General features: G+C 45.6%; 1 protein-coding gene across 1 annotated transcript in view; it reads right to left on the minus strand.

Annotated features, from left to right (window-relative positions):
• Window positions 1–4781: 4781 nt before the first annotated feature.
• DNAAF9 (dynein axonemal assembly factor 9) overlaps window positions 4782–21273 on the minus strand; it is a 97789-nt gene continuing 81297 nt past the window's right edge. The window contains exons 29-37 of the mRNA XM_087935678.1: window positions 20854–20891; window positions 19800–19935; window positions 18394–18480; window positions 15315–15421; window positions 13911–13985; window positions 11725–11933; window positions 7892–7957; window positions 6412–6505; window positions 4782–5029 (exon numbers count right to left, since the gene is read on the minus strand). Of these exons, the coding sequence (XP_087791804.1) occupies window positions 4917–5029; window positions 6412–6505; window positions 7892–7957; window positions 11725–11933; window positions 13911–13985; window positions 15315–15421; window positions 18394–18480; window positions 19800–19935; window positions 20854–20891 (925 nt within the window). The 3' untranslated portion in view covers window positions 4782–4916. The remainder of the gene's footprint in view (window positions 5030–6411; window positions 6506–7891; window positions 7958–11724; window positions 11934–13910; window positions 13986–15314; window positions 15422–18393; window positions 18481–19799; window positions 19936–20853; window positions 20892–21273) is intronic.

The following is a 21273-nucleotide window of genomic DNA, read 5'->3' on the forward strand; positions in this document are numbered from 1 at the left end:
CCAAGGAACACCAGCATAGTTAGGTCTTTGCAGTGATGATGTTTGATGCTAGTTACAAGCATTCTCTAAAGCTCTTGACTTGCCAGATGTGACCAGGGCACCGTTGGTGACGGACACTAGGTCCAGTCCAACGAGTAAGAAGTTTCCTGTGCCATGGGAAACGGTGACCCACAGGACGATAGTCGTTCTGAAAAGTACCGTGCGCAGACTGCTAATGAGTAATCAGTAGTAGTAGTAGTAGTAGGCTAATGGTTTGGACCGGTTCGGTCAAACTGGTAGTAAAAAAAAGAGCCTCCGAGGATCAGCTGAGAGGAGGGGAAACAGTCTGAATAATCAGCTGAGAGGAGAAAGAGAAAAGTGCGGGATCGGCCTTCTCATCCAGCCGTGCTTTCCTCTTCTTTATCCTCTCGGCTGATTGGCGCTACAGGTCTCAGCTGGTGTGGGGAAAGCTGCGCCCGTACACATTAGGCAAAGCGTGCCCACCAAGCCAGGCCCACCGAACCGGTGGTAAAACAATTTGAAACCCGCCACTGGTGGGAATTTTGGAGCAGTTGGACACGTGGTGGTCGCTGCTTGTGTTGGCTTCGTGCCCACACGGTTTGTGCGGGCGAAAGACTGTGCTGGATGCAATTCTTGGAGCAATGTCTTTCAAGTATGGGCACTTGGAAGATGGGTGGACTTTAACTCCCCGAATCCCCCCAGCCAGCAAAGCTAGGAGTTGAAGTCCACCCATCTTAAAAGCTGGCTGGGGTATTCTAGGAGTTGAAGTCCACCCATCTTCCAAGTCCCCAAGCTCGGAAAAACATATATTTTTTTTTTTCGATGTTGGATCTGTGTGTTTCAGAGTTCAGCAGAGCTTTTCATGTCGAAAACCTATTTTATTCCTAACAATTGCACTTCAAACCTACTCTCCTTATCAACGCCGAAGCAGAGGCAAACCAGGCTATAAGCTGCCTTTGTCTCTGCTTCCAGATGCTGGGTAGCAACAAGTATATATATATATATATATATATATATGGCTTCGCGGATCGTTAAGACAAACTACGCTAAGCAAAAAAAGAGCCTTCCATAAACGTGGCCGGATGGGCAAAAATTCTCCACCAGTTCTCCCGAGGAAGTTCTGGAGAAGACCAAGGTGGTTTGAGGATCGCCATCTCATAAGTTGAATAATTTCACCTTTCTGGATGTGTCCCAGTTGGGAGAGGTGACTCAGCTGGGGTAACTATGGAATTGCAGCGCATTTTGTGCTAAAGCCTGCATGACGATTCCTCGGGGAAATGGTGAGAATCCCACGAAAATCCTAGGACAACCCTACGGCCACGTTGCTCCTTCTTAAAACAATTCCTAGCTACGTTATTCCTACCAGGCGCACTATCCGTTACATCTGAAGAATAACTAGGTTACAACCATGCATAGATAAATTCAACACTTCTGACAAGGACATTCTATTCTAGTCTGCAAGAGGGGGCTGTTTGGGCACCCCACAGAAAGCTCCCTGCGAGAATTTAATCAGGGCCCGTGAAGCTTTCCATTTTAAGGAAACTATTCCTTGGAGACGTCCTACGGAACGAAAAGTTAAAAAGCCACCATAAAGTATTCCAAAGCTTGTCTGTTCCAGATCAACCTGGACTTTTATTTCCAGGGGGAGGTAGGGGGGTGAATGAATGAATCCATCCAAGAGGTAAAATATCAAAGGATTATATTTATTTTTTTATATTTTTTGCAAAACATTTGGGGCCTCATTTTTCCCAGCCTGAAATGGATCGCCGGTTTCTGTTTCAACGCAGCCCACATTGTAATATGTGGCTGGGATTTCTTTAGAAAGGGGTGATCGGAATTAGGCCGCCGGCTGCCAATCACACCGGGTTGCTTAGGAGCAGCTGCATGGAATACTTTAGGGAGGTGGGGAAAAAAATTCAAAGGCATATGCTATTTCGGGGCAGCCCGCAAGAATATTTATGTTCTCCCAATTTTTGCTTTTTGGGGGGAGTTTAGAAACCAGAAGGGGTTAATTTTGAGCATTCTTTAAGAATGCAAACCTTCTCCACTGCTTATTGTAGAAATATACTCGCTGTAGGAATACTAACCAAGCCTCCATGTTGGTCATTACCATATCTGGTTAAAAGCAGGTTATATCCTCCCATTTCTCGCTGGAGCAACATGTTCAAACCATCATATGTTGGTTTGAGGCACTGTCCAGATCACTTGTGTTCCCTCACTTCTCACGTTGGGAATACCACCAAACCACCATGTTGGTTAGTAGCAGTCCTTAAGAACAGGGATGTTCTCCCATTTCTCGCTTTGGGAACATCTTCAAACCAGGACATGTTGGTTTGGGGCAAATGACAAGAAGAACTGTGCTCCCCCATTTCTCGCTTTGGGAACCCCACTAAACCACCATGTTGGTTAGTAGCAGCTCTTAAGGACAATTGTGTTCCCTCAGTTCTCACTTTGGGAACATCTTCAACCCATCATATGCTGGTTTGAGGCACTGTCAGGATCACTTGTGTTCCCGCATTTCTCACTTTGGAAATATCTTCAAACCACCATATGTTGGTTTGAGGCACCATTGGGATCACTTGTGTTCCTTCATTTCTCACTTTGGGAACATCTTCAAGCCACCATATGTTGGTTTGAGGCACTGTCGGGATCACTTGTGTTCCCTCATTTCTCGCTTGGGAACATCTTCAAGCCACCATATGTTGGTTTGAGGCACCGTCGGGATCACTTGTGTTCCCTCATTTCTTTGGGAACATCTTCAAACCATCATATGTTGGTTTGAGGCACCGTCGGGATCACTTGTGTTCCCTCATTTCTCGCTTTGCGAACATCTTCAAACCATCATATGTTGGTTTGAGGCACCATCGGGATCAGTTGTGTTCCCTCATTTCTCGCTTTGGGAACACCACCAAACCACTATATTGGTTATTAGCACATTTTAGGGACAGATATATTCCCTCAGTTCTCACTTTAGGAACATCTTCAAACCCTCAAATGTTGGTCTGGAGCAGATCTAAAGATCATTTGTGTTCTCTCATTTCTCGCTTTGGAAACACCACCAGACCATCATATTGGTTAGTAGCAGTCCTTAAGGACAAGTATGTTCCCATTTTTTGCTTTGGGAACAACTTCAAACCATGATATGTTGGTTTGAGGCATTGTCAACATCATTTGTGTTCCCTCATTTCTCGTTTCGGGAACATCTTCAAACCACCATATGTTAGTTTGAGGCACTGTCAACATCATTTGTGTTCCCCCATTTCTCGCTTTGGGAACATCTTCAAACCGCAATATGTTAGTTTGAGGCATTGTCAACATCATTTGTGTTCCCCCATTTCTCGCTTTGGGAACATCTTCAAACCACCATATGTTAGTTTGAGGCACTGTCAACATCATTTGTGTTCCCTCATTTCTCGCTTTGGGAACACCTTCAAACCACCATATGTTAGTTTGAGGCATTGTCAAGATCATTTGTGTTCCCCCATTTCTCGCTTTGGGAACATCTTCAAACCACCATATGTTAGTTTGAGGCATTGTCAACATCATTTGTGTTCCCCCATTTCTCACTTTGGGAACATCTTCAAACCACCATATGTTAGTTTGAGGCATTGTCAACATCATTTGTGTTCCCCATTTCTCGCTTTGGGAACATCTTCAAACCACCATATGTTAGTTTGAGGCATTGTCAACATCATTTGTGTTCCCTCATTTCTCGCTTTGGGAACATCTTCAAACCACCATATGTTAGTTTGAGGCATTGTCAACATCATTTGTGTTCCCTCATTTCTCGCTTTGGGAACATCTTCAAACCACCATATGTTAGTTTGAGGCACTGTCAACATCATTTGTGTTCCCTCATTTCTCGCTTTGGGAACATCTTCAAACCGCAATATGTTAGTTTGAGGCATTGTCAACATCATTTGTGTTCCCTCATTTCTCGCTTTGGGAACACCAACCAAACCACCATTTTGGTTAGCAGAAGTCCCTAAGGACAATTATGTCTGCCCCGCCCACCAATTTTTCACTTTAGGAACATCTTCAAACCATGATATGCTGGTTTGGGGCACCGATTATTTGTGCTCCCACATTTTTCATTTTGGGAACATCTTCAAACCAGGATATCTTGGTATGAGGCACTGTCAAGACCACTTGTGTTTCCCCATTTCTCGCTTCGGAAACATCACCCAACCGCCATATTGATTAGTCGCAGCCTTTAAAAACAGGCACAGCCTTTAAAAACAGTTCCCTCATTTCTGGCGCTAGGAACATCTTCAAACCATGATATATGTTGGTTTGGGACAGCTCTCAAGGTCATTTTACATCTCGCTTTCGGGCTACGGTCCCAAATCGGCATTTTCCAGATGCGTTTCCCTCAGGAACAGACCCTGATTTCTCTTGGTCGCTAAACAGCCAAAGTGTTTTGGGAAACGTGAGAAAAGCAACATTTCAACGATGCAGGAAATATAGCTCCGTAAACACTTGAAATGTAAAACCCCGACATCGCTTTTCCCATTAATGTGCTCTAGATCAGGGCCTTGAACCTGGGCAACTTTAAGACTTGTGGACTTCAACTCCCAGAATTCCTCAGCCAGCTGGCTGAGGAATTCTGGGAGTTGAAGTCCACAAGTCTTAAAGTTGCCCAGGTTCAAGGCCCTGATCTAGGTTACTCGACAACACATTTGGAAATACGCCCGCCCACAAAAATATTATACTGTGACCGTTATCACATTTTAAGGTGACAAGCTAATGTGAATGCAACTTAAAAAAAAAATTTTTTTAAAAAAAGGAAAAAGCAGCTGTAAAGCTAGGCCAAGATGAAACAAAGACCTTTTCTTGGTGACAAATTAAAATTTTCAGAAGGTAAAGGAGGTCCCTGGTATTTTTTTTTTTTTTCTGTACCGCACGGGGCTCCCAGCTTAGGTCTTCTGCTCGAAGAGATCGTGGTATTCTTGGTTGTCCAGGTCCCTGTTGTACTTTTCAATCTCTCGGTTCGCCTCTTCCAAGTAATCGTTCATGAACTGGTCCATTACTGGGATGAAACCGTTAAGGAGGAGAATGTCATGCCCTTGTTGGAGTCGGATTCTGAGGGGGAGATTGACAGGGAATGGGAGTGTGGCTCCGGTAGCTGTGGAGGAAATGGGGGGAAGGGGACATTCCGGGTGGGCATTCAGAGGAAGACCCAGGGCCACCCCCTCTTCATCCTAGGGCACGCAGGGAGGAACGGAGAAGGGAGCAACATGGCTTACGGGGGAGAAAAGGGCCCTGATTCCCTTCATTAGCTGCAGCTGGGAGAACAGGATATATAAATGGGGCCAGAAGCAAAGTGTGCATTATCTTGGTCTAGGTTTTGGCGTCCGCCCAACTGCGATTGCTGCGTTATCTTCTGGAAGCCCGCAATTTATTATCCTGGCCTGCCGTGTTAATGACTTCAGTGTGGTTTGTGTTGGGTTTTTTAAATTTCTAATTATCTATCCTTTGGGTTTGGACTGCATTTACTCCATTTGTAGACTGTTTTTGGAAAAGTTTGATCTCCAGCCAAGGATAATTAGACATTGAGGCCCAAGTTGGAGGCATTAAAGGGAATTTATTCTACTTTTGTGACTTTGTTATTTTTGTGTCATGCCCCGGGTCATTAAAAAGAAGAAGGAAAAAAAGGATTTCCGGGAAGAACTTGAGAAATGAGTAGAAAGGGGAGTAGAAACAGTCCTCGACTTATGACCACAATGGAGCCAAAATGGGTATGTTGTTAAGTGAAACATTTCTCAAGTGACCATGTCCCGTTTTATGACTTTCCTTGTCCCATTGGTTAAGGGAATCAGTGCAGCTGTTAAATTAGTAACCTGGTCATTAAGTGAATCTGGGTTCCCATAGGCTACAAAATGACCTCTGAACACTGCAACCGGTCATAAATGCGAATCGGCTGTCAAGCATCCTGAATGTAAATTGCATGACCGCAGGGAGGCTTGCAATGGTCGTTAAGTGTGAAAAACGATCGTGAGTTACTATTTTCAGTGCCGTTGTAACTTCGGTCACTAAATGAACAGTTTTAAGTCAAGGACTACCTGTAGTACTTGGCTTACGATCACAATTGCACCCCCAATTCAATCACCAGGAGACGGGGAGTTCTAGTCCTGCCTTAGGCATGAAAGCCAGCTGGGTGACTCTGGGCCAATCACCAGGAGACGGTGAGTTCTAGTCCCACTTTAGGTGTGAAAGCCGACGGGGTGATTTTGCGCCAATCGTTCTCTTTCAGCCCAACCCACCTCACAGCGTTGTGGGGAAAACAGGGGGAGGAAAGAGTATTAGGTTTGTTTATCACTTTAAAGGTATTTATAAAAAAATAATCTAAGTAAAATAAAGGAAATAGGGCCAGGCTACGCTGCAAAACACACTACATGTAACAAAGGATACATGGATGATAATCCATTTTGTCGCCAAAGAAATTCACAAACTGCGTCCCATTGTAGAAGTAGCCAGCGGGAAGTGGATCCAGGTGCCGTTTTACCTGGAATTCAGAGAGGGAGAGAGAGAGAGAGAGAGAGATTGCTGAGGGTGGTATCCATAAAACACACTCCCACTGGAAGTCCCTAAATGTACATTTTTAGAAATGTTGATCTGCCTAGTTTAAATTATTATATTAAAATAATTAAACTAGGCAGATCAAAATTGTTTTAATTGGTTTCCTATTGGTTCTATAGCCCAGACTCGCCTTATAGGGAAGATGGCTGGCATATAACTTTAATAAATAAAAATATAAATAAATTGGGATCACGGGTGAATTTGGCCTAGAAACTGAGTCTTATGAAATGGACACACACACACACACACACACACACACACACATAGTCTCTTAGTAGCATCAGACCCAGCAGAAACCAACATAAAACAGTAGGGAATTCAACTTACGACCAAAATGGATCCCAACGTTTCTGTTGCTAAGTGTAAGCATCTGTTAAGTGAGTTTTGTCCCATTTTATGACCTTCCTTGCCACAGTTCGGTTAATAATTTGGTTGTTATGTGAATCTGGCTTCCTCCCTTGACTTTGCTGGTCAGAAGGTCGCAAAAACAGGGATTGCGCGATCCCGGGATGCTGGAACCGTCATAAATACGAGTCAGTTGCCAAGCGGCTGAATTTTGACTACCTGACCCTGGCGGTTGTAAGTCGCTTTTTTTTTCCAGTGCCGTTGTAACTTTGAATGGTCACTAAATGTACTGTTGTAAGTCGAAGACTACCTGCACACAACTCTTAGATGTAGATTAACGGAGTTGGAAGGGACCTCGTAGGTCATCTAGCCCAACCCCCACACCCCGCCCCGCCCCGCCCAAGCAGGAGACCCTACTCAGAGGAAAAGCCTGTGCAAACTACAAAGGCTCAGCAAAGGGAACATTTATCTACTTTTTTGGAATCTATTTTATATTCCAAAGCCCCAAAGAAGGCAGGACAAGAAGCAACGGATGGAAACTGATCAAGGAGAGAAGCAACCTGGAATTAAAGAGAAACTTTCTGACAGTGAGGTCAATTAACTTTTATCTACTTTTATCTACTTTATATTCCAAAGCTCCTGAGGGCAGGATGAGAAGCAACGGATGGAAACTCATCAAGGACAGAAGCAACCTGGAATTAAGGAGGAATTTCCTAACAGGGAGGACAATTGACCAGTGGAACTGCCTGCCACCAGAAGTTGTGGGTGCTCCTTCCCTGGAGGTTTTCAAGAAGAGATTGGACTGCCATTTGTCTGAAATGGTATAGGATCTCCTGCCTGAGCTGGGGGTTGGACTAGAAGACCTCCAAAGTCCCTTCCAACTCTATTATGATGGATGGATTGATACTTTTTTGCTCCGCTCTGCTTACTCAACTGTTCCTGCCCAGATGCCACTTGGCTCACTTACGTGAATGTTCTTGATCTCCTGAGACGTCAACATGCCCCGAGTCTTCAGAGCTTTTCTTTGTGGCTTCTGGGTTTGGGGGAGAGAAAGAAAAAAAACAGTTTAGCTTATTTAAAACCCAAATGAAAAACAAAGCCAACAACAACAACAACAAAGAATAAGGTCGGATAATTGTAGGGTATAAAAGTTAGGAACAATTGTTTGCTTTGAGCAACTTTAACCATCATCCGCCGAACAAACCACAATCCGCCAAACAAACCATATCATCCGCCAAACAAACCACATCATCCACCAAACAAACCACCATCTGCCAAACAAACCACCATCAACCAAATGGATGCTCAGGGGTCCCAGCAGTTTTTGTTCTTGAAATAATGACCCATGATATGGAGATGGAAAGAGGAAGAATTTGGGAAAGAAAGGTTAGTCCTCAAGTTACAGCCGTTCATTTAGTGACTGTTCAAAGTTATAGTGGCACTGAAAGGCAGGAGGAGAGGCTACTCTAACGGATGGAAACTACTCAACTAACTCAACTGCATTTTAAGCAGTATTTTATTCCAATTCCATTTTAAATCGCATTTGATTCCAATTCCATTTTAAATCACATTTGATTCCAATTCCATTTTAAATCGTTTTATTCCAATTCCATTTTAAATCACATTTGATTCCAATTCCATTTTAAATCGTTATTTGATTCCAATTCCATTTTAAATCGTTGTTTTATTCCAATTCCATTTTAAATCACATTTTATTCCAATTTCATTTTAAATCGTATCTGATTCCAATTCCATTTTAAATCGTTGTTTGATTCCAATTCCATTTTAAATCACATTTGATTCCAATTCCATTTTAAATCGCATTTGATTCCAATTCCATTTTAAAACATTATTTTATTCCAATTTCATTTTAAATTGTACTGATCAGATTTTAGTAATAATTTGTGCCTGGAACTCCGCACTTCGATATGGCCCAGGGGGCTAATCAATAAAGTAAACTCAACCAAACTCAATGGTGGGGCAAAGAAAGAAATGGGCCAAACCTCAACCCACGCCTCACTTAGCAACATAAATTTTGGGCTCAGCTGTGGCTGTTAAGTCGAGGGCTTTTCAGGGTTGTATGCCAGCTAAAGTACATTTGTGCCTAGCCTGAAGTCACTGGGGAGTCTTGGAAGCCCACCGGATGTGACCCTGATATTCGAGCTCGACAAAATTCCTACCACCATTTTACCGGGGGACGTAACACAAGGACCATCAAATATTCAGGCTCAAATCTCGAAAGCTGCTGTGGAAACTTGGACAGCAATTATCTCAGAGAAGACTGTGAGACTGAGATAGCGGGGCGCCAGGAGTGGGCAGCTTCTAATCCAGATATGTTTAATTTAATATCTGATCAGGCACCAAGGCCCTTTCAGCTTTGATCTACTAATGAAATTCTGGAGAGCGCTCAACCAGATTTGAACCAACTTTGGCAGGTGCCAATCACTGCCGTCCCTCAGTCTCGGGAGACGACGGGATCGTGCTCTGAAAAGAAGTCCTAAAAGAGCATCTAGTGTGGCTAAAAAGGCCAATTTGAGACTGGGAATCCCTTCCACGGTGAGGACCGATGCAGTCTGTCCCTGTCCAGCCCACGGATTTCGCTGGTTACGGGATGACGGATGGAAACGGAACAAGGAGAGATTCAACCTGCAAATAAGGAGAAATTTTCTGACAGGGAGAAACCATCAACCCGTGGAACAGAAGTTGCCTTCGGAAGTTGTGGGAGCTTCATCACCGGAAGCTTTCAAGAAGAGATTGGGCTGCTATCTGTCAGAAATGGTGTAGGGCCTCCCACTTGGGCGGGGCGTGTGTGTGTTGTTGGGTTAAACTAGATGACCTCTAAGGTCTCTTCCAACTCTAATTATCTGTTATCTACCTGTTATCTGTTATTTATGCTGCGTGGAGCTGTGCAGTTAGGCCCAGAACCAATCCCATCCCTCAGTCTCGGGAGACGACGAGATCGTGCTCTGAAAAGAGGTCCTAAAAGAGCATCTAGTGTGGCTAAAAAGGCCAATTTGACTAACTCGCCGTGAGTTATCCAAGCCCTTCTACTTGGTTCTCTGCATAAAAGATATTTTGGGAGGCCACCATGAAAGAATTCCGGCTACTGCTGTGTTTGGAAGGCGAGCCCTATTTATAGAATCGGTCTTCAGACCTTTCTCTGCCATTTTTTCCCACCCACCGGCCTCTGGTCCACCCAGATTGCCCCGGACCCTCTTCCTGCGCAAAGCTTCTCTTCCCATCTGTCCCTGGTATCTGCAAAGGTCGGGTCTGCTTTCTAGTTGGTGCCTTGGTGACTTAGTGAGAACTCACTCGCCGTGACTTTCGCCTGCCACCGTGCACTCGGTCCCCGGGAAGAACCGAGATGAGCTCACCCCGACAGATGTCCTGAAGCCCACGAGAAAAGCAGAAAGGGCACCGGGGGTTTGGCGGCAGCAGGGAAACTTGAAGTCACGTTGGCTCCCTGGTTGCTGTCTCTCGACAAGGAAAGCGTGCAAATTATCCTTGTGTAACCAGGCTAGCTCTATATTTGTGTTTCGCGACGAAACTATGTGGCCGGGCTTAGTTTTTGGGGGAGGAAAATAAGGTGGTGGTGGGGGAAAAATCTGCCTCTGCCTACCAGCATCCATCGGCGTTCGTCTGGCTAGCGTCCTGTCAGTGTGTGCGAGAGAAGAGGGCTGTTTGGAAACGGAAAGAGCATTTGCTGCGTGAGCAAGAAGGAGACAGCAAGGAGCCTGGGCGTGGCTTAGCTCAACTGTTCTGTACTCAAGCTGCTTGGTGCTGCTGTGAAACTGAGACTGAAAGTCCTCTGCTTGTGTTTTGCATTTGGAAGAGATTTCTTTTCAGGTGGGGAGGGGGAGTAGGACTCCTTAGCATCAGAGCGTAATAATAATAATAATAATAATAATAATAATAATAATAATAATAATAATATAGGAAATACTAATGCTCTGATGGTCATTTCAAAAAATCCTTTCTTAGTGAGCCCCTAGAAGCCAAGAAGAACCTGTGTGCCAAATTTCAAGTTTGTGGCCCTTATGGTTCTGGAGATTTTGTGATGATGCGTGAGGGGTATTTTGATTTTATGTATAGATGATTTCTTGTGAGCCACCTTTGCAAATAAAATCCAGAATCCTTCATCCGGGTAAGATCTCTTATCACAGCCAGTTTGCGGTGACAGCCGTGGTACCAAGCCAGATGTTCCTGTCAGGAGCTCTGCCATGGAACTAAAAATTCAGCTTCTGTGCTAAATGTTTCATAACCTAAATGCATTTTTTTTGCAATGTGGGCATCACAGGTGGCGGGTTCTCTCTAGCTTTCAGAGCCCAAACACCTCCCTTTAAGGCCTTCAGACGTGTACAGTTAGTCCTCGACTTACAACAGTGCGTTTAGTGACCATTCGATGTTACAACAGCCCTGAAAAAAAAGTGACCTAGGGCCCGTTTTTCACACGACCACTGCAGCATCCCCAGGGCCGCGTGGTTTACATTGGGATGCTTGACAATCGACTCGAATTTATGACGGTTGCGACCTTCTGGACGAGCAACTTCATCGGGGAAACCGCCTTCACCTGAACGACCAGGTTACTGGTTTTAACAACTTTGGTGATTCGCTTCAAAAACACGGGGCAAGAGAAGTCGTAAAATAGGGCGAAACTCAAATTTTTCCCTGAGCGACATGAATTTTGGAGTCGATTGGGGTCGTAAGTTGAGGACTACGTGCAATTTCCTAATGAGGGAGGGGTAACTCCACTTCTCCCCACCACCCCCCGCCTCCGAGGAATCCGGTAGAGACCCTCACCTGTTTGGCCGTCTGCCTGAGCCAGTCCTTTATGTCATCTTCTTTGAGGGAACACCCCACAAACACCAGGAAGCTTTCCTGAGATCCCGAATAATCCTGGTTCTCAGTTCTGGATTCGGGAGGCGAAGGGAGGGGCCCCTCTTGGACAGGTACCAGGCTTAAGGTGTTGGAAAATGCATGGTGACATACTTCGACCGTCCGGTCCGAATCTGCGTCAGAGAAACGGCAAAAGGGGATAAGGTTAGGGTTATTAAGGGGAGGCGTCTTTGGTTCAGCGAGGAGGGGGTCCTTGAGGTGCTCTCAGGTAATAAGCAGGGGTAGGGATTCTGCCCATTTGGACTGGTTCCTATGAACTGGGAGCTATGGCGATCAGTTGGCCCCTGGCTCCAACCTTGGCAACTTTTAAGCCCTGCGGACTTCAACTCCCAGAATTCCCCAGCCAGTTTGCTGGTGGTGGTGTTAGCCGGCAGCAGGTGTGGACGGCTGAGGAGAGCGGTGAGGACTCAGATGAGGGCCCAGGACCATCAGGGAGTGGAGTGCTGCTTTCGGAGATGGTGGGGGCTGGCAGCAGCGACGAGGAGGTTCCCGAGGAGCCTGTGCTAAGTGCGCGTGTGCACAGGTTCGCTCATAGGAGAGAGAGCAGTTATAGCAGCATGGGCGACTCGGGAGTCAGGCTGCAAGGTAATGGCCCCTCCTTCAAGAAGATAAAAGCCAGGTTGGAAGAAGCGTCCTTTGCAGAAGGCAAAGACGCTCTGAAACTCGGCCTCGTGGACATTATAGTTAGTATTTGAAAACTCTTGCAAACTATCCCTTATCGGTGGGTTTTTGGCAGCTGTGAAAAAACAACTTGGCCAGGCTCTTCCTTATCGGAGCTAATTAGTTGGAAGCAGCCTTTTCTCTGTGAAGAAACAGAATTCGTGGATTAAACCTTAAAAGGCGGGGGTTGCGGCTTTTGTCTTGCGTTTGCTCTCTTGGAACCAGGTTGGGTCAGATCAGCTGGCTGGGAAATTCGGGGAGTTGGAACTCCACCAGGCTTAACGTTGCCAAGGTTGGAGACCCCTGGACTAGTCTGTCCTTTATTTCCATGTTTTATAGCAGGGGTCCCCAACCACCGGTCCCCGGACCGGTACCGGTCCGTGGAACATTTTCTACCGGGCCGCCGGTTTGCTGGGCGCCACCATCTTGTTTTGATGAGAAAGTGCTTCCAGGTGAGCTTTTCCGGTTGGAAAGCGGAGTTTGGGTCCTGAAGGAATCCTCGCGCCTTAGTTTCATCGAAGGGGGCGCGGCTTTGAACGAAACTAAGGCGCGAGGACTCCTTCAGCACCCAAGGCAAGGCGAGCCGAGCGACCGTCCCGAAGCCCATCAACAAAGGTACAGAGGAGGAGTTGAAGGTGGCGGGGAGAAGCGGCGGACGACTGGCTGGCCGGTCGCTCGGCTTGCCTTGCCGTGCGTGCTGATGCCGGTACCGGGCCGCGGATCATTTTTTGATGCCGGTACCGGGTTGTGGCACAAAAAAGGTTGGGGGCCACTGCTTTATAGCTCAGCTGACAGGCGCAGCCCAGTGGATTGCCACGCCTCAGCTGTTTCCCTCACCGGGGGGCTGAAGTAGAAGATAAGTTTCACGACAATTTCAGCAAAACGGGTTCTCTGCCCGGTTGCTGGGCAGGTGTGGCCGTGGTGGGGCGTGGCCTAGTCGGCCTCCTGCACCACGGCGGGGAAGGGGGCGTTTTCACCCTCCCCGGACTCCGGAGGCTTTCCTCAAAGCCTCCGGAAGTGTGAAAACGGCCTCCCGGGGCTCCCGAGGCTCTCCGTTTTTCGCCCTGAGCCTCCGGGCCCCCTGCACTTCCCTGCATCCCAAATGGGTGGCGTGGGGACTCCTGGGTGGGGAGGGGAAGGGTGGGTGGGGAGGGGAAGAGTGGGTGGGGCCAGCCAGGAGTGAGATTCTCCCGAACCCCTACGAACCCCCAGCAGCCCCCCGAGTTTTAGAGCTTACGCATTGCTCTTTAAACGCTGGGTTGCAGGCGCGCAAAGCACACGCTCACCGAACCGGTTGAATCCCACCAGGCTCGGTAGCCATAAAAGTCCCATCGGTCAAGGCTGAGTGGGGTTTCCCCCCCTCCATCTTGTTTTAAATACTAGCAAAAATAATTTGGAAAAGGGGGATGAGGTTGAGGCTAAACATTTACCTGAAAACTTGACTTTGCCAAAAATGTGGTAGATGTTTCCAGAGAACGGACTCGATTTGTTGGATGACTTCAAGGCTGTTTGAAAAGACCATTTTGAGGATTAGAGCGGCATCTCTCAACCGGGGCACCTTTAAGAAGGGGGGGGGGGACCACAACTCCCAGAATTCCTAGGCGGCCATGTTGACTGCGGGGGATGCTGGGAGTTGAAGTCCACCCATTTGTGTGTATTTCTAATTAGGAAGGTCCTTTGGCTGAGCTTAAGCTGAGCTGCGTTGTCAAACGGGATCTCAGTAGAAGTTTGTCTTTTCATGGCACCTTAAGAAAGGTGGGATTGCCATTTTTTTCCCCTCAGAGAGGGTGTAAGTTGTCCACCATGGGCGAAAAAATTCAAGATGGTGGCTACAAGGATGTGATCAAAGAGCTGCCTCTTTGGATCTACCTGGGTGGCTGAAAGGGTAGAAGGAACATTGAGCATCATTTTGGGGTTTTTGCAAAATCTTATGGAGCGTTTGATTTCCCTCTAATTCGGCGCTTCTCAATTTTGGTGACATTAAGAGGGGTGGACTTCAACTCCCAGAATTCCCCAGCCCGCTGGCTGGGGAATTCTGGGAGTTGAAGTCCACTCTTCTTAAAGTCTAGGATCAGATACATAAAATGAAAAAAAAATATTACATGACTTGTGAGTTTTTAAAATTATACTAAACGTATTTCATCTGAAGTTTATACCAAGGCTGAACCTTCTGATAAGGAGTTTCAGTTATATATTCTTGTTAGCCATTCCAGAGAGACAAAATACCCACGTTAAGACTCCATGAGAAAATACCACTGCAGGAAGAAATTATTAAGAAAATATTGGAATGTGCTGAGACGAGTAGATTGACATTTGAAATTAGAGAGCAAGAGGATAAACGATTCTATAAAATTTGGGACCTTTTCTATCAATGGTTGGGTGATAAAATATAATAATAGAATATTTAGAATGTTAGATAACGAGGAATATCTTTGTTTTTTCTTTTTCTTTTGTTATTTGACATCATGTCTATAAAGTGTTTTTAGGATAGATTTGGTATGATTATATGATTTGTTATAGGATAAACTACCTAAATTATAGTTATCTCATAAAGTATGAATGAATAAAATCACAGTCAAATGATTTTCTAATAGTGATACTAGGATATATAAGTTTGGATTGATAATACGAGTTATTATGTAATGGAACTGTAATTGTGACTACGAAATGAATGCACAAAACTGATGAACCAACCGACACACTGCTTGTATATAGGTATGGAAGAGAGCTGATGTTTTTATGTTTTGTTTGTTTTGTTTGTTTTTAAAAAACCAATAAAATTGTTGTTTTTTTTAAAAAAAGACTCCATGGTGCTAAAAAACCCAATAATTTACCTTTACATTTGGCCGCAAAGCGCATTTTCTCCAAAGGACGGTTAAACCACACACAAATTTGGACCATGGGGGGGAAGACAGAACCGGCTCTAAATTTCCCATCGAACCTGAAAGGGGGGGAAAAATATTAATTAATTAAAGGAAAATATTCACTCTTAATTACGAATTGTTTTTGAAAAGCAGGCAAATGGCTTTAAAAGCCAATTTTGCATTTTGGAACATTTTAATAAAACAGGCCAAGTTCTGCTTTCCAAAGGAGAGAAACAGCTGAAGAAGAGATAATGACTCTTGTCATCACAGCAAATGTATTTTGTCCGGAGTTGCCTGGTTTGAGCTTGGCACGCCTGTTAAAAAGAGCATTAAAATAATATTCTACACAGGTAATACAAGTTGTCCTCGACTTAACGACCACAACTGAACCCAAAATTTCCATCGCTAAGCAAGACAGTTAAGTGAGCTCTGATCCATTTTGCCATCTTTCTAACCACGGTTGTTAAGCAAACTTCTTAAAGTTGTTAAGTGAATCATGCATCCGCTAAGCGAGACTGGCTCCCCCCACTGACAATCTGGGAAGGTGATGACAAGACCCCGGGACATTGCAACTGTCACAAGTACACGCCAGTTGCCAAGTGCCTGAATTTTGATCATGTGACCGTGGGAATTCCAGGATAGTCATAAGTGTGAGGACCAATCAGAAGGGACTTTTCCAGTATTGCTGTAATTTTGAATGGTCACTAAATAAAATCGTTGTAAGTTTATAGTTCTGCTTTAACTGTGCCTGGTTTGGTCTTAACTTGAGAACAGCCCTGAATTTAGGCTGCAAGTTGTTATTTTTCCAGGAAATAAAAATAAGGAACGTGCTAAACATATGTGCACCTCAAAACAGAACAGGCACCAAAAATAATTGCAACTTCATGCGATCATATAAACAGTGAGAGAAGGGTTCCAGATGTGCTGGCCTGCAGCTGGAAGGGCTGGACCGCGAGAGGGAGATTAAGTTTTGCACATAGCGGAGAAGAAAAATTCCTAAAAATTCTTATCCCAGAGGGATAAGGTTCAGTTTACCTTAACAGAAGTGCATTCTGGGAAGCCTGACATTTGTCAGAAATGGTGTAGGGTCTCCTGCTTGGGCGGGGTTGGACTAGATGACCTATAAGGTCCCTTCCAACTATGATTATCTGTTATCTGTTATACAATAAGGCAGAGGTCTCCAAACTTGGCAGCTTTTAAGTCTTGTGGACTTCAACTCCCAGAATTCCTCCTGGCTGAAGAATTCTGGGAGCTGAAGTCCACAAGTCTTTAAAGTTGCTGTTAAAAACATCTTTCGCAACTCAAATCTTAAGCATGTACTTTCCTTTCCAAAGAGTCCTTGACTTATGACAGGTCATTATGATCATTATCTCTCTGGCGATCACATGACTGTACTCCAGGTAATTTTGCAATTACGCTGCATTTACAGAGATCTGCAGTGTGCCACAGGTCCTATGATCCACATGTTATTGAGTAAAAATCGTGCAGAGGTGGTATATTCAGCTGGTTCTGAGCAAGTTCTGGAGAACCGGTAGCAGAAATTCTGAGTGGTTCGGAGAACCGGCCAATCCCACCTCCGACTGGCCCTGCCAACCCCATATCTCTTCTCTGCCTCCCATTGAGTCCCAGCTGATCGGCTGGGTCTCCTTTGGTTGCCCTGCACAGGAGAAGGGAGCTGGAAAGCAGGTCAGTGGGGTGGGGGAGGGGAGGGGGATTTTGCAGTATATCCTTCCCCTGCCACGCCCACCAAGCCACGCCCACAGCACCGGTAGTAAAACAAATTTGAATCCTACCACTGAATACGTGCCATAGCAAAGCACTGGTTTGCTCAACAACTGACGCGTTTGCTTCGTTTAGTTTCGTTGACTTTATTGTCATCGCGCCTCATACAATGAAATTAAACTTCAGGGTACATGATGACTATGAAAATGAACACAAACCCACATCCTTCACATTCTATACACGTCGAACTGAAAACCCCTGATACTGCATTAATATTGCACTATTATACAGTGGAATTCAACAGAGCTCCTGCCCTGGGATAGAAGCTGTTTTTCAGCCTATTTGTCCTTGTTTTTATTATTCTGTACCGGCTGCCAGATGGTAATAGTTTCAAAAAAAAGGGGGTGCCTAGGATGAGATGGATCTTTGAGGGTGTTTTGAACCTTCTTAAGGCAGCGGGAGCTCTAAAGCTCTTCCAAAAAGGGGAGAGTGCAACCCATGATCCTCTGGGCAAGGACATTAAACCCTCTGGAGCGCTGTCCTATCTGCCCCTGTGCAATTGGCAAACCCTACAGAGGTGCAGTAAGTTAAGATACCCTCTATGACTACAGAGTCACTTCACAGATGTGCCCAATGTTTCTGTTGTTAAATGAGACATCTCTTAGGTGAGTTTTGCCCCATTTTATACCCTTTCTTGCCACGGTTGTTAAATGAAATCACTGCAGTTGTTAAGTTACTAACCTAGTTGTTAAGTGAAATCTGGCTTCCTCCATGGACTTTCCTTGTCAGAAGGTCGCAAAAGGGAATCAAGTGACCCTCCCCAGGGACACTTCAATGGTCATAAATATGAATCAATTGCCAAGCTCCTGAATTTTGATCACGTGGCTGTGAGGATGCGGCAAAGATCCTAACTCTGAGAAGCCACGGTAAGTACTTTTTTTCAGTGCTGTTGTAATTTTGAACAGTCATTAAATGAACTGTTGTTAAGAGCGGTGCAGCGGTGGCCTAGAGGTGGGGTTCTCGCCTCACAATCAGGAGGCTGTGACTTTGATCCTAGGTAGAGGCAGATGTCCCTCTCTCTGAACACATGATGAGAATATATCTGCCGAACAAAACTCCTCACTGGCAACAGGAAGAGCATCCGGCCAGTAAACACTCTGCTAGCTCCGTTCACTTGGCCAGACCCCATCCCACAAGAGATTATGGGGTCGTTCAATGATGATGATGATTAAATGAACTGTTCCTAAGTCAAGGACTCCCTGAATACATAGATACACGCATATTAAAAGTCACTGGGTCAACCATTTTGCCAAACAGAGATACTTGCCAGCCGGGGTACATTAAATAGCGACTTGCCAACATCTGGGGGTCGGAGAAGCTGTTTTCTGAAAGGATTAGCTCGATGTCCTCATTCCTAGCGGGAGAGAACCCAAATTTTATTGACTTATTCATATTTACGGAGATTTTTGTTTTCACGGGGCCTTGAAAGCAGCCTCTCTGAAACTCGATCCCTCTAGATGTGTGCTAAGGGCTGCGCCTTCCAATTTTCCCATCAGCGCCTCAACTTCAAAGACCGTGTCATGTTATGTGCCAAAGCCCCAGAAGTGACGTCAGGTAAGGAAAAATTGATTCTAAACTCTAAAGCTTTATGGAAACGCTCATTCTCTCTTTCTTGGACTCGGTGAGGCCTGTTTGATCTCGTCCTGGCTTGCAATTCTTCATTTATGAATGACATGGATGTGCCATTCGCCTCATTGATAAAGTGATTCTGGCCGGCTTTCAAAATTAATAAAAAGGTAAATATGAAAGATATTAGATATGGCAGAGCGTTCAAAACAATTGTAGTGAGTGAAGCATTTTTCAGTTGAGGACAAAAAGAGCCATTGGTCCAGTTAGTGGTTAAGGCATCAAGCTAGAAAGCAGGAAAGTGAGTTCTAGTCCCGCCTTAGGCATGAAAGCCAGCTGGGTGACTTTGGGCCAATCACCAGGAGACGGGGAGTTCTAGTCCCACCTTAGACATGAAAGCCAGCTGGGTGACTTTGGGCCAATCACCAGGAGACGGGGAGTTCTAGTCCCGCCTTAGACATGAAAGCCAGCTGGGTGGCTTTGGGCCAATCACCAGGAGAGGGGGAGTTCTAGTCCCACCTTAGGCATGAAAGCCAGCTGGGTGACTTTGGGCCAATCACCAGGAGACGGGAGTTCTAGTCCCACCTTAGACATGAAAGCCAGCTGGGTGACTTTGGGCCAATCACCAGGAGACGGGAGTTCTAGTCCCGCCTTAGACATGAAAGCCAGCTGGGTGGCTTTGGGCCAATCACCAGGAGATGGTGAGTTCTAGTCCTGCCTTAAGCACAAAATCCGTTTGGGTGACTTTGGGCCAATCACCAGGAGACAGGGAGTTATAGTCCCGCCTTAGGCATGAAAGCCAACTGGGTGACTATGGACCAATCACCAGGAGAGAGTGAGTTCTAGTCCCGCCTTAGACATGAAAGCCAACTGGGTGACTATGGACCAATCACCAGGAGAGAGTGAGTTCTAGTCCCGCCTTAGGCATGAAAGCCAACTGGGTGACTATGGACCAATCACCAGGAGATGGTGAGTTCTAGTCCCACCTTAGGCATGAAAGCCAGCTGGGTGACTGGGCGAGTCCCTCCCTCTCAGCTCAACCCCCCTTACAGAGTAGCTCTTAAGCTTTTATCATTTTGGGGCTTTTCAAAATGTTTTATGGATTACCGAGTTACGATGCCGTTTTCCGCTAGGATAAAAGAAACGGAAGAGTTGGCAGCTCGGATGAGTTTCTGCAGCTGGACGAGAAGCGGGCTTCTCTGCTCGGTTGTATGGCTGGTGAACACCACGTTACTCACTAAACCTGCCAAGGAAAAAAGGCCATCAATGCAAGGACAAGAACACTCTGTTCTTTGGCCTTTCAGAATGCCATTTTGCAAAGCAGAGGTGGGGAGCGATGACCTCTTTATGACCTGTGGATTTCGACTCCCAGAATTCCTCAGGCAGCCATGCTGGCTGAGGAATTCTGGGAGTTGAAGTCCACAAGTCATAAAAGGCCGGTCATTCCCTCATGCTGGCTGAGGAATTCTGGGAGTTGAAGTCCACAAGTCATAAATGGACCATAGTTCCCTCATGCTGGCTGAGGAATTCTGGGAGTTGAAATCCACAAGTCATAAAAGGCCCGTCATTCCCTCATGCTGGCTGGGGAATTCTGGGAGTTGAAGTCCACAAATTATAAAAGGGCTATTATCTGTCGCCACTCCCCCGGTGCTTGTTGGGGAATTCTGGGAGTTGAAAGTCCACAAGTCTTAAATTCAAAGGTGCTTTTATTTCAAGACTCAACTGGATTTCCTTGTTTTGAGTTGAAGACGTTTCGCTTCACATCCAAGAAGCTTCTTCGGCTCTGACTGAACGGAGGGGAGTGGAAAGATCCAGTCAGAGCTGAAGAAGCTTCCTGGAGGAGGAGGAGTGAAAGGTCTTCAAAGAAAAACAAGAAAGTCCAGCTGCCTCTTGAAAAAAAAAAAAAACGCTCCTTTGGGATAACCAGGCCCTGAATGAGTGAGAATCTCCGCGGACAGAAGTCTTAAAGTTGCAAAGTTTGGAAAAACCTCGCTCTATCCGTTTGTGGCATTATGGCTGACTCCTTCAAACGGGCCTTTCTGAAAAAGATGGCCGCTATTCCCCGGATCGTGCGGCTTTCGTTTAACTGAGGGTTTATGGGCGTCACACTGCAGGGTGCCAGTTCATCTCTACAACAAGCCAACTTTGGAGAAATACTGACCTTGGGAACACTGGTCCAGAAACTTGGGGAAAAGAAACCTGAAAAAGACAAGGATGAGCGTGGGAAAACTCTGTAGTCCGAACTTTAGAGAGAGTTCATCCTTGACAAGCATCTTCTCGGGATTCAAATTCGATTCTGCAGGCTCTGACATTTCGATAGTGAACGTACTTCTAGGCTGAAAACTCAAGGGAATACGACTGAATAAGGAACCTGTTGGGTTTAAGCCTTTAAACCTGTGTTCCTCAACCTTGGAAATTTGAAGATGTGTGGACTTCATGTCCCAGAATTCCCCAGACAGCTGTGCTGGCTGGGGAATTCTGGGACATGAAGTCCACACATCTTCAATTTCCCAAGGTGAGGAAACGTTACTTTAATCACTTCCCTTCTGCAGATACTTTGCTGTGTTCTTCAAGCTAACGG

The sequence above is a fragment of the Pseudonaja textilis genome, chromosome 6 (genome assembly GCF_049901715.1).
Source record: "Pseudonaja textilis isolate UNSWEBS1 chromosome 6, rPseTex1.2, whole genome shotgun sequence".
Classification (NCBI taxonomy): domain Eukaryota; kingdom Metazoa; phylum Chordata; class Lepidosauria; order Squamata; family Elapidae; genus Pseudonaja; species Pseudonaja textilis.